This window comes from Morus notabilis, unplaced genomic scaffold, assembly GCF_000414095.1.
Source record: "Morus notabilis unplaced genomic scaffold, ASM41409v2 Scaffold466, whole genome shotgun sequence".
In the NCBI taxonomy this organism is placed as follows: Eukaryota; Viridiplantae; Streptophyta; class Magnoliopsida; order Rosales; family Moraceae; genus Morus; species Morus notabilis.
Genome location: NW_010358624.1, coordinates 114,982 through 130,410, shown reverse-complemented (window position 1 = coordinate 130,410; position 15,429 = coordinate 114,982). Strand labels below are relative to the sequence as shown.

The 15,429-nt window shown below is 29.9% G+C and overlaps 2 protein-coding genes across 2 annotated transcripts in view; both read right to left on the bottom strand.

Annotated features, from left to right (window-relative positions):
* LOC21394590 (lupeol synthase) overlaps positions 1 to 8,256 on the bottom strand; it is a 13,619-nt gene extending 5,363 nt beyond the window's left edge. The window contains exons 1-10 of the mRNA XM_024162165.1: positions 8,062 to 8,256; positions 6,982 to 7,167; positions 5,006 to 5,095; positions 4,642 to 4,839; positions 3,449 to 3,533; positions 2,997 to 3,163; positions 1,907 to 2,095; positions 1,681 to 1,794; positions 1,279 to 1,398; positions 448 to 583 (exon numbers count right to left, since the gene is read on the bottom strand). Coding sequence (XP_024017933.1) covers positions 448 to 583; positions 1,279 to 1,398; positions 1,681 to 1,794; positions 1,907 to 2,095; positions 2,997 to 3,163; positions 3,449 to 3,533; positions 4,642 to 4,839; positions 5,006 to 5,095; positions 6,982 to 7,167; positions 8,062 to 8,256 — 1,480 coding nt within the window. The remainder of the gene's footprint in view (positions 1 to 447; positions 584 to 1,278; positions 1,399 to 1,680; positions 1,795 to 1,906; positions 2,096 to 2,996; positions 3,164 to 3,448; positions 3,534 to 4,641; positions 4,840 to 5,005; positions 5,096 to 6,981; positions 7,168 to 8,061) is intronic.
* A 6,887-nt stretch (positions 8,257 to 15,143) lies between these two features.
* LOC112090573 (cytochrome P450 71D11-like) overlaps positions 15,144 to 15,429 on the bottom strand; it is a 2,076-nt gene continuing 1,790 nt past the window's right edge. Inside the window, exon 3 of the mRNA XM_024162155.1 lies at positions 15,144 to 15,422. Within this exon, the coding sequence (XP_024017923.1) occupies positions 15,144 to 15,422 (279 nt within the window). The remainder of the gene's footprint in view (positions 15,423 to 15,429) is intronic.

Here is a 15,429-nt window from a genome sequence, read left to right as displayed (position 1 = left end):
AAGTGATCTACTAAGGTTTATGTATTTTGGGCTTTAATGTATCTAATAGGGTGTGGGTCTTTAATGTGTAGAGACTTAAGGGTAATTTCTATTTTTATGATGGGCTAAAATAGAAATACCAAAAGATAACAGGGAAGTTGTCAATATATAGCAGTTATGGTCCCCAGATCACACTGTATCATTTCATTCATTCTGACATCCCATCATCAGAAAGAATACAGAGATAAAGTTAAAGGGTTCTCTAGGAAAATGTGTTGATCTGGAAGACAAACTGCATGACTCTAGAGAGAAATCAAGCATTATGGATTCAGGTACGCTTCCGCTTACAGATTTATTAATTCTTGATGATCTAACATGAATGTTCTTGGCTTTTGGGTGGTGGTTTTCACCAAATCTTTGATTTCTAACAAAAAGTTCTTTGATTTTCTGTGAACAATTGCTATTAATGCATAAATGTTACCTTTAGTCCTTCTGCAGTGCAATCCGAAACTGCAAAATTGTGGTCAGCAAAGTAAAAGGTCCACGCACCTTTAGATATATGTCTATGCATTGTAGTGAAATCTCCTGGTGGATCTTCACGAAGCTTAAAAGTGCAACAGAAAAAATTGGATTCAGTAATAATTTCTGGTGATAAACGTCAACCTATATATTACCAAGAGCATGTTTACTAACTTGTAATATGGAATGTAATGAGAAAGTAAAAATGTGTTGAAAAAGAATGAATCAATTAATAAATAGAGGGCTCGTTGATTTTTTTGCCCTAAGTGTTTATTTAGTGGAATTGAAAATAAACCGATAATCTCTCAAGTGTATATTAGTTCTAGTAATAGGAATCTTAATGGAAGTTAAGTACTAAAATGTCATTGTCCAAATAATTATGAGTTGAAATTTACATAATTTGTGCTTTATTTCGATAAATGAGAAAGAATATATAGTATCATGGTGTAACTAACTAAAGGTTGCATTTATGAGTGGTAATTTTGAGTCATGACACAAAACATAACTTGAAATCCTTATGAAATTAACGGGTTTGGATTTATTTTGTCTATCAAAAACTTAAGTTTACGGTAACTTAAGGATTGCTTTATTTTGTCTAGCAACAACTTAAGATTGCCCTTTTTTTCTCATTCCCTCAGTCCACTATATATTATAGCATTTTTTATTTTATAAGTAAACACATGAATAAATAAATAGAGAAGGAAAATATTTTTCTTAAAATTTATTTCCATTCATGACAAGTACTAGATGTGCACAAATTATATGACAATGAGATCCAACCTGTGAAGCCTTCAAAAACTCATGAGCTTTTCTCAGTACCATACCATACTCTTCGTTTAAATTGCAAGAGATAATTGCTTGAACTGCAAGAGCTACATCCCATGTTTGAGAACCGTTACCCTGTAGAACACAATTACATGTAACTTTAAAAGTTTAAAACATCCTTAATTGAGTTCAAAAAATGTTAAAAAAAATCTCAAATATATATTATAGATTAAAAAAAAGAGTTATGACATGTCAAGTTGCTAAAAACTTCCGTGATTATTAGCATAATCTAACTATAATTCCACGACTAAATTCATCATGGCTGTAAAGTTCGAATTCCCGCGTCGAAGTTCAAAAACAAAAACAAAAAAAGTTGCTATAAATTGTATATTAGAGGCTAAGGATAAAGAATTGGACCAGATATTTGGCTCCATCTTCAGCAACCCAAAAATAATCTGGGATTCTAGCTAGGTGATACTTGTATGCTTGTGAATTTGGATCTTCTACCCAACAAGCAAGCAAACTTAACACCTGCAAAACAATTAAAAAATGTTAAAAAAAAAAATTCAATCATGAGGAAAAAGCCAAAAAAAAAAAAAAAAGGGCTTAATTTGTTAGGAAAAAGAAAAAAAAAAAAAAACACCTTTTCTTGACTGGCAACACAAAGATATCTGCTAAGTGTATCCTCGTAATGTACACTCTCAATAACAACATCAAGTGCTTTCTCTCTTAACTTGGAAAAAGGCCAACATGCCAGAATTGGTTCGGTAACGTGGTAAAGAAAGCCCCAAAGAACATCTTGCACCCAAGGATGCGGATAAAAGAGATCCTCCTGTGGAGTGGCAATAGAGCACAAGCAAGCCAACAATTGTTCAAAGGCTTTGTCAAACTTTTTATTGTATGAGATTAATGTAGTTATTGTATTTCAATTATTGACTTGAGCGACATACTTATAATTTTTCTTATAAATTAGGGGACAACTTAAATTTTATGACAAATTAAGGGCAAAAACTAATACCGTGTTTGAAATTGTTCTTGTTTTTATTTTTCACGTTTTTTGAGAAAAAAAAATAAAAACGATTTCAAAACGGTGTTTGGCACAATTAAAGACAAAAAACGGAAATGAAAATGATTTTTTAGTTTAGTGTAAAATGGGAGAGAAATGAAAAACGACTTTTAGTCGTTTTTCATTTTTTGTTTTCGTTTTCTCCAAAGAGAAAGAGACATTAATGGGTTTTTTTATACTGAAAATAATCTCTTGATAAAACTACCAAACACATTTTCAAAAATGATTTATGTATGAGACTAAAAACGTTTTCATTTCCATTTTCATACAAAAAATAAAATTATTTTGAAACGAGTTCCAAACACACCCAATTTCTAAACTATGACTACAAGCCAACATTTAACTTCGAGACAGATTTTTTCTTTTTTTTTTTTGGATAAAAACCCTTTCTTGTGGAATCAAGAGCTGTTGTCTCATTTTCCTATTTCGATGGCTGTCTCTCCAATTAAAATTTGACATCTTATGAATTGTTTAAGTATTTTTAGTATTTTTTTTCTTATTTATATAGTCAAATTCTTAAAATTAGATGACATACGACAAATAATCTATAGAGGAACAGCTACCGAGAAACTAAATAATGGGGATAGCTGATCTGGATTCTTTCTCGTGAAACTTAGTAGTATCATGCATATGGTATCATGTACTTTTGAACTTGAGACCAACTGACCTTGGCAATAGTGTTTCGAGCTTTATTCCAGTTTATTTCTTTATATGGCTCAGTATAGAGTTCCTGCCTCAGTGATTGAACCAAATTGGTGACCGGACCAACAAATCTCTTCCCATATAAGTATGACATTGGCAAGTAAACCAAACGAGCTAATGCTATCATTTTCCCTGCATGCATTTCGGGCCCGTTTAATTCACTGATTCGAGTTAAAATGTGAATTCATAAAGTTGTTGTGCTGTAAACATGAATAAATAACAAGTCTAGTTTGTAAAATAAAGAGATTTTTGCAATAGGCCATACAAAAAATGTAGTAATGATAGGATTATGTTTTTCAACCATTAGATTTATCTGATATATTTTTATATTATGATGTAATTTCGACAGATCAACGGTGAAAAAATGTAAAAGACCCATAAAATAAAGGAAAAATATAGTTATAATTTATGTCTGACCTGGATGAATAAAAAACGTTTTTGGAAAAAGCCAAAGCTCTGGAGGCAGTGGATTGCAACCCGACCACTCGTACACACCAAGCACCTGAACCAAATTAGAGAAAACATGTCTTTCATTTAAACTGAAACTCGACAAACCAAGCCAACAGTTTTTGACAAATATTAAAAAGTAAGTACAAATTACACTACACGTCAAATTTATGAGAGTAGTGCTGTTGAAATAGTCTTTTTTTTAAAAAAAAATTAAAATTATAGCAAAAATTATATAGTAATAATATTCATATTTATATATATCATTAACGACGTACTCAATGTTTTAATGATACTAATCTTTTGCTATATGTAATATATTATAAGATTTTAACTATGTTTTAATATGACTTATAAACTTTTGTTACATGTCTAAAAAGTTCAAAAAATAATAAACATGCTGGACTTTTTGGGTTTATAGGTTCAAGTCAGCGATTTTAATTTTGAATTCACATTTTGTGAGAGAATTTATTAGCGAGAACTTTTTTTATTTAAAATTTTGAATTAATGCAAAAATTCTTCTTGAATTATATCCCTTGTAACACTTTGTCACCTAATCTTTAAAACGTAACATATATTCTCCTAAACAATGAAATGCTAATAGAAAAGTCCCATTTATTAGATTTTTTAACGAAAATTGAAATTTAATTTGTTATTTTGAGGGTATTTTGGTTGTTCTATGATTTAAATTTAGTTCGAATTTAAAATTAAATTAAATTTAAACTTTTAATTATGATACATTCATGATTGATGGAACATAAGTTAAATTTTATGAATCTTTTTTTTTTGGTAGAATAAAAAAATTTATGATGTTTTTTTAATTTTAAATTAATTTAAATTAAAATTAAAATTTAAACCAGATAATTATTAAAATATCCTCAACATAGCATATTAAATGTTAATTTCAGTCAAAAACCTAATAGAGAGGGTTTTTTGTTAACATTTTATTGTTCAGGAAAATGGATGTTAAGTTTGAAATATCAATGGACAAAGTGTTACAACTTACAAGGGATGTAATTTAGGGAGAATTTTTGTGATTAATCTTTAAATTTTTGTGTGTGAGAAAACACTGTAGCAGAATTAAAATCACGTGTTTAAATACGTGGTGCAAACAGGGTCCGAAATGCATCGATGATCACAAGATGACGTTTGGACGTCTTTACCGTTAGCCAAAACTTTCCCCATGACGGAATTCCGACTACACCGCCGTGGTCAAGAATCCATTTTCTGCCCCTAGCTACAGCTCCATCCTCACCATCTTCAGGGCCCTCTCCCAGCAACCTCAAGGCTATATAGTTCTCCGCGGAACCCAGCATTGTGCTAGGACCCTCTATGTGTAGTCCCCAACCTCCATCTTCATTCTGCCATAAGCATGCATATTATAATCATGTATGTAAAAAGAAACAAAATACAATAATAATAATAATTTGATTGTTTGTTTTAATAATATTGTTTTAATTCCCTTGTTCAAGAAGGCTTTAATTAGATTTTTGCAAAAATTAATGAGAATCTCTATACATAATATACCTGGTGATTGTAAATATAGCGAATTATTTCCTTCCGATGTTCAGGTCCAAAAACTGCATTGATTGCTCCAGTAACGTATAGTGTTATTACCTGCATGCATTTTGTTTCATAAATTCGGTCCGTTATATTTGTTGAATTTCGATCAGCAGTACATATATATGTTGTAGATTTATTTATTTGTTTAAAAAAACACGCATACAACGTAAGCGCATACGATTATATATGGACATATAAGTTAGTTATATATATATATATATAACTGTTCTGCTATATAACTAGGTTTCAACCCATATATCACACGTACTACATATTACACACACATATATATACACACATTTTTGAATTTTTGTATTTTTATCTAATAATACTGAGTGAAGGCATATGTTAGTTTATACCCTAATTCCAAATGCGCTCTCTTTATTATTATTATTTTTTTAAAAATAGCTACTCCGATCCCATGATTTTATATCACCATTTCTAACCAATTTAAGAGCATTTGCTGTGATGACATATTATTATACATTTTACCGTTCTAGATGTATCGCACATATATATAGAGAGGATGACATGATCTGTTTTTGTCTCTTAGATCTCATTAATGAGTAACAACAAACACAATTTTCCAGGAAAAAAATTAGGTCCTGCTTGAAATAGCTTGTGTTTGTACTTCTTTAAACAGTAGAAGAAGATAAGTATAAACTTGAGTTTTTAATTAGTGTTTGAATAGTGTCTGAAAAAGTGCTTTTATATTTAAGAAGAGCTTTTGAATTTATTTAGATAAAAAAGTTAAAAACACTTCTTGTTCTAAATGGTAATGTAATAAAATGATATGGATGCGATATTTAATTTGTTATTTACAAATAGAAAGTTAAAAATGTAAATAAAAAAGCTTTTTATAAGCATTTTTTTCCTAAGCACCAAGAAGATGATTTGTTTTAAAAATACTTAAAAAAGCTAAAAACACTTTAAAATTAGTCATCCAAATACGTTCAAAAACAATTTTTAGACTAAATAAATTTAAAACAGCTTTTTTTAAGTCAATCCAAACGGGCCCTACAAATTAACATATCAATAATCAATAATTTTATTATAAGCAATGCTATATATAACTATACGTAGTTGATACACATTTTCATTCAAATAAAACTTTACATGTCGATTCTGAAGTCTACGGAACACACAATTTCATATCTTAACTACTAAACTCTTAATAGTTCAAATTAGTGTTCATATGATAATTACTAGCATTGCTAGAGGAACTTTGTCAGGTCCGATTATTTCACCGATTCAAGTTTAGAATTTAAATTTTATTACAGTAAAAAGCTCTCAAAAACAGTTATATTTAACTTTTTTGTTAGTGTTCATATGATAATTACTAGCATTGCTAGAGGAACTTTGTCAGGTTCGATTATTTCACCGATTCAAGTTTAGAATTCAAATTTTATTACAGAAAAAAGCTCTCAAAAACAGTTATATTTAACTTTTTTACTACAGTAAAAAATTCTCACATAAAGTTACATTTCAACTAAAATTAAAAACTCAAATATGCAAACTAAACGAACTCTCAATGTGTTATAGTACTAAACGCTAGCTTTCTTCATCAATATTAGAGCAGGTCCAACGTACCGTCATATATAATCTAGAAAGCAGAGATGCTTTTCATCCCCATTGACATAAAATCTCATCGATCCCACTAAGTTAGGTCTAATCTATGTACTTAACGAGACACGTCTTGTATGAATTGTGAGACTTTAATCCTATAAAAATGAATTAAGAATGTTTAGAAAAATGCTTTTAACCTCCTACGTGGCCACAAACTCATCATATACATGACGGGACTCATAGGGTAGGGCCCACTACCTTATTAGTGATGGGGCTGTGACACCGTCGGGATAAACAATGATTTAATTAATGGGTAAAGTAGAATTATCCATAATTTGGCAATGTATGTGTGAGTAAAACCATAAATTTGTTACCAGAGGTGGGAGGAGAAACAATCCGCCAGCACATTCAGCTGGCCAATGGCCATCGTGAGCCTGAATAGAGCAAAAGTATTTGAGAGCTCTTCTTAGTGTGTTTGTCACTGCATCCTCTGTTATTTCCTCACTTTCCTTCACCTTCACTGGCGGTGGAATTGGCTCCCGCAGATTTTCCCTTTTCATCTGTGAGTTATTCATGTAGAAATTTTAGTTAAAAAGAAAAATCCCAAGTCTAGAAAATAAAATATTAAGAAAATGGCCAATTTGCTCATATTTTAAAATATTTTTGCAAAAGGACCCTTGTTGATCACTTTTGTCTTTTCTCCTCATGAGCTTCTCCAATCCCGACATGAGGACTCTTATATATTTATTTAGGAGACGTTTAGTTCATGAATTAGAATCATGAGATTAGAACCATTTTTCGATTTACGTATATTTTTTATGAGAGAAAATACTATAACAAACTACGAACCATGATTCAAATCGGAATACGAATCCCTTAACAAAACAACTCCTTATTGTTTTCAAAATCATATAACAAAAATGATTGTTACCAAAAGTGTTTTTTGTTTTTAAGAACAAAAAAAGTAAATGTAGTTATCAAACATGTTTTTTTTTTTTGGTTTAAAAATATAAAAAGTAAAAATAAAAATAAAATATTTTTTTTATTTTTTATTTAAAAAATTGAAACAAATCTGATACCAAACAAGACCAAAGACTTCTTAAAATTGACGACCACAGCAATGTCGCGTCGACCACCTAAGTTCACCTCTTCCACCTTGGTGGAGTACGATGTTTCCACAGTTACCACCATATTTAAACGTCGCAAGGCCCAACATAAATTCTCATTAATGTTTTCTAAAGATGTACGATAAAAACTTTACTTCGTATAAGCCACTTTTTAATATTTATAAGCTGGTGTACGAAGTTTTCAATTAAAGCTTTCAAACTTATACATAACTTGAAGTCTTTTTATATAATGTATATATTTTGTTCATATATATATATATATATAGTTCATCACAATGAAGCGAAAAAGGTTGATCATATTATTTCATGCACGTATATAATACGTACCTGCATTCTCATTAAAAGATCGGCACTTTGTTTTTGGCGAAACCGGTTTTTCTTGAACTCTTCACGAAAGTGCTCGACTTGGGCGTGTTCTTCCGGTGTTCCGGCGTCGGTATCATATTCCCAGTGTTGTCTACCGACGTGGTTATTTCCGGTTATCAACCATGGCCCTCCTTCACCAATCTTCAGCTTCCACATTCTTAATTCAATTATAAATCTACAAATATGTCAGAAAAGTTTGTATCTTCAATTAGCATATATAACGCTAGTAGGATTTATATTCTCACACACATATACACACACACATATATATATATATATATATATATATATATAATGTATATATGCTTATGTATGTATGCTTGTGCTCTACGATGAAATAACACGACTATGAGCGCGTTTAGAATTCGTTCTAAAATGATTTTATTTTTTGTATGAAAATGAAAATGAAAACATTTTCAATCTCAGACAGAAATTATTTTTTAAAATGCGTTTGGTTATTTTATTAAGAGATTATTTTCAGTGTAAAAAAACTCATTAATGTCTCTCTTTCTCTCTCAACTCGAGAGAGGAGAAAACGAAAACAAAAAATGAAAAACGACTAAAAGTCGTTTTTTATTTCTCTCTCATTTTACACTAAACTAAAAAATCTTTTTTATTTCTGTTTTTTGTTTTTATTGCGCCAAACGATGTTTTAAAAACGTTTTTATTTTTTTTCTCGAAAAACATAAAAAATAAAAATAAAATCAATTCTAAACACAGCCTATGATTTTTACTCTATGCCTGATTTTTGTGTGCCGCCCTTAGTACCACCGGTTTCTCGGTTATATATGATCAGATTTTTCCACTTATTATAGAAGATATACATGTTAAAGACTCATGTGTGCGCTCATCTTTTTTATACTTCTTCCAGTATTTTTCCTTTTTGGAACTCTCACATTACTATTTTTTGAGCTTCATTCTAATTTACTAGTAAAAGGATAAGTTATGCACTGTCAGTACGGTGTTTATATCACTTTTTTATAAATATATTTCCCCTTCTATAAATAGAAAGTGAGGTGTAAATCACATGGAAAAGTTGAAAAACATATAACTAATTCACTTTTCCTTTCCTTTTCCAAAGCTAATTTAATATTGGGAGAAATCTATATTAGCCAGGCAACATATATACGTATATATACGTGCAAGTGACAATATTATAAGTGTAATATCGGGGAGTGCTATCCTAATAAATAGGGTTAATTGTAAAAGGGAGAAAGAGGAAAATAGACCAAGACTTAAGATAAATTAAAATTAATAGGTCAATAGTTTACATAAGTTAATAAATAGGTCACATTATTGTTTTTGTCCATAACTTATCTGGTTATGAACCATTACTTGACAAATTATTGTCCATAATTCACGGTTTTTGTTCATAACTTGTCTAACTATGAACCGTAACTTGACAAGTTTGTCCATAACTTATCTGGTTATGAACCATAACTTGACAAGTTATGACCTATTAATTTCTATAACTAAAAATTTGCCTATATACTTTCTTCAGCTTTTCATATTGGTCTATTTTCTACTATTTCTGATTGTAAAAATACCCTTAAACTCTATCACTCATGTCAATTTTACCCACTATATTTTTAAATGCACATTCAATCCCCTGAACTTTGGACTGTTAGCAAAAATACCTCTTTCATTACAATTTCGTCAACTTTTGCTGATTAAACTCAACTATGGACTGTTGTTATGTCGCTAAAATATCCCGGCCACATTAAATTACATGCCTCGTACCTAATTCATTCTATTAAAAATCTGACAGAATTTGATGAAAGTGGATTAATTGCAAACGCTTTAAGAGTTTGAAAATAATTTGGTCAAAATAAAAAAAGAAAGTCGAATAAAATGCTACTTAATTAAGAGTTTAAAGACCATCGGTATAAATTAATATGACAATCTTACGCAATAAGCTTACTTACATTTTAAAATAGTATATTACTTGAATATTTTAGGAGATTCATAGGCCATAGAATCTTTCCCGATTCGTAATTTGTGCCTTCCATTCTAATCAGTGGGAAAATGGTGATCCATAATTTTCGAAACATTTTCATATTCCACGCATCAAGAACATGTTTCCTATTAATAAGACTCTTGGCAATTGACTCTTTATTCAACTAGCTTGAATTTAGTGTACTTATTTATTTTCAAAGAGGGAATATATTACTCTTTTCTTTTATTCCCCGAAATAGAGAATTTGTTGAGGGTTTTTCTCAGATTGAGTCTTTTTATCGGTAGAGTTAGCTTTTCACTATCGGATTTTATTAAAATTACATTAAATTGAAAAAGTATACTGAACTGACAATTTTTAATATAGTCTTTTCGATAATTAATTTTTAAACGCCTAAGAAATCTCCATTTGTTAGTTACGTATGCATTGTGGATGATGAGTGATGACCTTGGCTTTAACATATGGTTTTTGTCATATCTGTGCTCATCGTATGACTTTAATGGGACGTTTATTTCCTGTATTCATTTCTGATTCTGAATCATGATTCATAGTTCTTTACAATATTTTTTTTAAAAAAAAACACATATAAAATGAGAATAATTTTAAATTATGATTCTAAATCTATGAACCAAACGTAATATAAGTTTAATATATGGTTTTCTTGTAGGATACCTTCGCAACGTTGGAAATTCATTAGATCGAGAGCCTGACATGTGAGCATGCGACTATTTGTAATAATTTATCCTTCCCAAATTTGAAAATTCATTGGATCGAGAGCCTGGCATGTGACTATTCGTAATACTTTATCCCGATGGCTGAAACTTTTATAGTCCGCGCCTTCAAGCACAGCTAAGTCCGTTTATTTTGCTGATTTAAGTTTTTAATTTAAATTTAAATGTGATTTTATGTGAAAGTTTTTTACAGTAGTAAAAAAATAGATGTGGCTATTTCTAAAAATTTTTTATTATAACAAAACTCGAATTGGTAAAATAAATGAGACCTTAATTATTTTTAAGGAATCCAATTTGCATGACTAAATTATTAATTATGTTTTACAACAAGTGTGTGTTTGTCAAGAGTCTCAAGATCAAGTAATAAAGGCTGGCTAAAGAAACTGTGCCCATGAAATTTAAATAAGAATAACAAAAAATATAATCCTTAACGTGACAAGTCTAGAGACAAGTGTAGAATCCAATAAAATAAACAACAGCCGTCATCATCAGAATAGTCTCGGCCATTGGTACAATTTAGGACAGTTCGAAGAAAATAGTTCATAATTATTAATAAGTGTAGCACCTAATAAAATAAACAAAAATCATTATCATTATAATAGTCTCGGTCATCGATCGGTACAATTTAAGACAGTCAATGAAAACAGTTCCCCATGCTTACGCAAATGAAGGAGAAATACTAATAAATAAGTTAGTAAATGTTTAATTTATAGATTTAGAATTATGATTCAAAATTATTTTCATTTTACGTGTGTTATTTGTGAGAGAAAAACACTGTAAAGAATCATGAATCATATACTTAGAGACAACACTTATTCAATTTTGTTGTTCAAAATTGTATCTAACTAATAAATCATACCATGTCATTTAAAAATTTTGAAATGTTTGTTCACTGATTTTTTCATGCTTTGATGTTCAAGTCTTTTAACTAATACAATAAAATTTAATTGGTTATATATTCTTCAGGACACGAAAAATTGGATAAATGATCTGAATGTAGATTCAACCAATTATGAAGAGGGGGTCAATTTAAGAAATATTTAATAAGATCTTCCGTTACTTGTCGCCAGTGACCATTATTTGCTTATGTATATACACACACATACATATATATTATCTATATATGCTTATGTATGTATGCGTGTGCTCTACGATGAAATAACGTGACTATGATTTTTACTCTATGCCTGATTTTTGTGTGCCGCCCTTAGTACCACCGGTTTCTCGGTTAGATATGATCACATTTTTCCACTAAAGACGTATGTGTGCGCACAACTTTTGTATACTTCTTCCGTTATTTTTCGTTTTTGGAACTCTCACACATTACTATTTTTGGAGCTTCATTCTAATTTATTAATGAAAGGATAAGTTATGCACTGTCAGTACCGTCTATTGTGGACTGGTGTTTGTATCACTTTTTTTGTTATAAATATATTTCCCCTTCTATAAATAGAAAGTGAGGTGTAAATCACATGGAAAAGTTGAAAAACATATAACTAATTCACTTTTCGTTTTCTTTTCCAAAGCTAATTTAATATCAATTGGGAGAAATCTATATTAGCCAGGCAACACTTATACGTATATATACGTGCAAGTGACAATGTTATAAGTGTAATATCGGGGAGTGCTATCCTAATAAATAGGGTTAATTGTAAAAATACCCTTGAACTCTATCACTCATGTCAATTTACCCACTAAATTTTTAAATGCACCATTTAATCCCTCTGAACTTTGGACTATTAGCAAAAATACCTCTTTCGTTACAATTTCATCAACGTTTGCTGATTGAACCCAACTTAGGACCGTTGTTATGTCGCTAAAATATCCCGGCCACATTAAATTACATGCCCCGTACCTAATTCATTCTATTAAAAATTTGACAGAATTTGATGAAAGTTGATTAATTGCAAACGTTTTAAGAGTTTGAAAATAATTTGGTCAAAATTAAAAGAAAGTCGAATAAAATGCGACTTAATAAAGAGTTTAAAAACCATATGTATAAATTATTCTTTCATATATTGAGAGAAATTTTGAGTTCTGCATATGACAATCTTAAACAATAAGCTTACTTACATTTTAAAATAGTTTACTACTTGAATATTTTAGGAGATTCATAGGCTATAGATTCTTTCCCGATTTGTAATTTGTGCCTTCCATTCTAATCAATGGGAAAATGGTGATCCATAATTTTCGAAACATTTTCATATTCACCATGTTACATGATGCGTGTTCTAGGCATCAAGAACATGTTTCCTACTAATAAAACTCTTGGCAATTGACTCTTTATTCAACTAGCTTGAATTTAGTATACTTATTTATTTTCAAAGAGGGAATATATTAGTCTTTTATTCCCCGAAGTAGATAATTTGTTGAGGGTTTTTCTCCAGTAGAGTCATTTTATCGGTAGAATTAGTTTCTCATTGTCATATTTTATTAAAATTATATCAAATTAAAAAAATGTATTAAACATATAATTTTTTAATATAATATTTTCGGTAATTAATTTTTGAACGCCTAAGAAATCTCCATTTGTTAGTTACGTATGCATTGTGGATGATGAGTGATGACCTTGGCTTTAACGTATGATTTTTGTCAGATCTGTGTTCAACATATGACTTTAAGGAGACGTTTGGTTCATGGATTAGAATAATGTGATTATAACTATTTTTTATTTACGTGTATTTTTTATGAGAAAAAATACTGTAACAAACTATGAACCATGATTCAAATCATGGTTTGAATCCTCAAACCAAATATCCCCTAAGTTTAACATATGATTTTCTTGTAGGATACCTTCCCAACGTTGGAAATTCATTGGATCGAGAGCCTGGCATGTGAGCATGCGACTATTTGTAATAATTTATCCTTCCCAATTTTAGAAATTCATTGGATCGAGAGCTTGGCGTGTGACTATTCGTAATAATTTAAGTTAAGATGTAATTTTATATGAGAGTTTTTTATTGTTATAAAAAAAATTAGATGTGATTATTTTTTAGAGTTTTTTACTATAACAAAACTCAAATTTTAAATTCGAATTGGTGAAATAAACGAGACCTTAATTATTTTCAAGAATCTAATTTGTATGACTACGGGGTTGCTCTTTTGCAACGAAACTCAGCAAAAGTTTGAACTCGAGTTACAACTTTATTCAAATTCATGTTCTTTTGTAAAATTTGAGTTTGAACTCGAGTTTGAGGCTAAACTTGAATTCAAGTTTTCCCTTCAACTCGAGTTCATAAACTCGAACTCAAGTTAATGAACAATATTTTTTCTATTTTTAAAAATGTCATAACTTTTTCGTTTTAATTCTGATTGAGATGATTTTTTTTCTATGCATTCACAACGAAAAGACAAATAAAACCTCACCCATATACCCTATTAAAATTTTTTATCACTATTGAGTTTTTATTAAAATATTATCTAAATATAAATTTAAGTTTTGACCCACCTAAGTACAAGCTCAAATAGATTCTCAATTCAAATCATAACTCAAATATGCACATCTAAACACAAACTCAAGTTACAATTTTAACTCAACTTATAACTCAAACTCAACTCAAAATTATCATTCAAATCATCCTAACTCAAAAATACAAAAAAAAAAAAAAACAACCCTTAAATTTAAAGGACGTTTGGTTGGATGATTCAAACCATGTGATTCAAATTATTTTCGATTTACGTGAATTTTTTATGAGAGAAAATACTGTAGCGAACCATAAATTATAATTCGAATTAGGGAACAAATCCATCTACCAAACATTCTCGTTTTACAACAAGTGTGTGTTTGTCAAGAGTCTTAAGATCAAGTAATAAAGGATGGCTAAAGAAACTGTGCCCATGAAATTTAAATAAGAATAACAAAAAATATATTTCTTAACGTGTCAAGTCTAGAGACAAGTGTAGTATCCAATAAAATAAACAAAAGTCGTCATCATCAGAATAGTCTCAGTCATTGGTGCAATTTAGGACAGTCGAAGAAAATAGTTCATGATAAGTGTAGCACCTAATAAAATAAACAAAAATCATTATCATTATAATAGGCTCGGTCATCGATCGGTACAATTTAAGACAGTCAATGAAAACAGTTCCCCATGCTTGCGCAAATGAAGAATTAATTTAGTAAGGAGATTTATAATATAATTTAAATTATAATTTATAATTTATTATTGTGTTTTTTTTTATAAAAAATATATATAAATTAAAAATAATTTTAATTTTATAATTTTAATTTATAAACTAAACATCTCTTAATAAATAAGTTAGACTTGGACAAGTCACCGTAACATTAATTGAGCTAGCCTCAATCGACAGTGTGCTTTTTTTTTTTTTTTTGAGGGGAAAAAAAAAAGAAAACAAGATTACATATTGCAAGGAATTGGAACCAAGTGAAGATCCCCTTTTCTTCTCACAGTCAAACCAAAACTCTCACTCATAACCAAATTCTCTTTGCTAATCCCATCCGGTAATTTCCAATCAAAATGGAACAACAATTGTGCAAGAGAAAACTTAATATTTTCCATTGCAAATGGTATACCAGGACACATCCTCCTCCCAGCACCAAATGGGATGAACTCATAATCAGTCCCTTTGAAATCAACCGAGCTCTCAACAAACCTTTCTGGGTAGAATCTCTCCGGCTCAGCC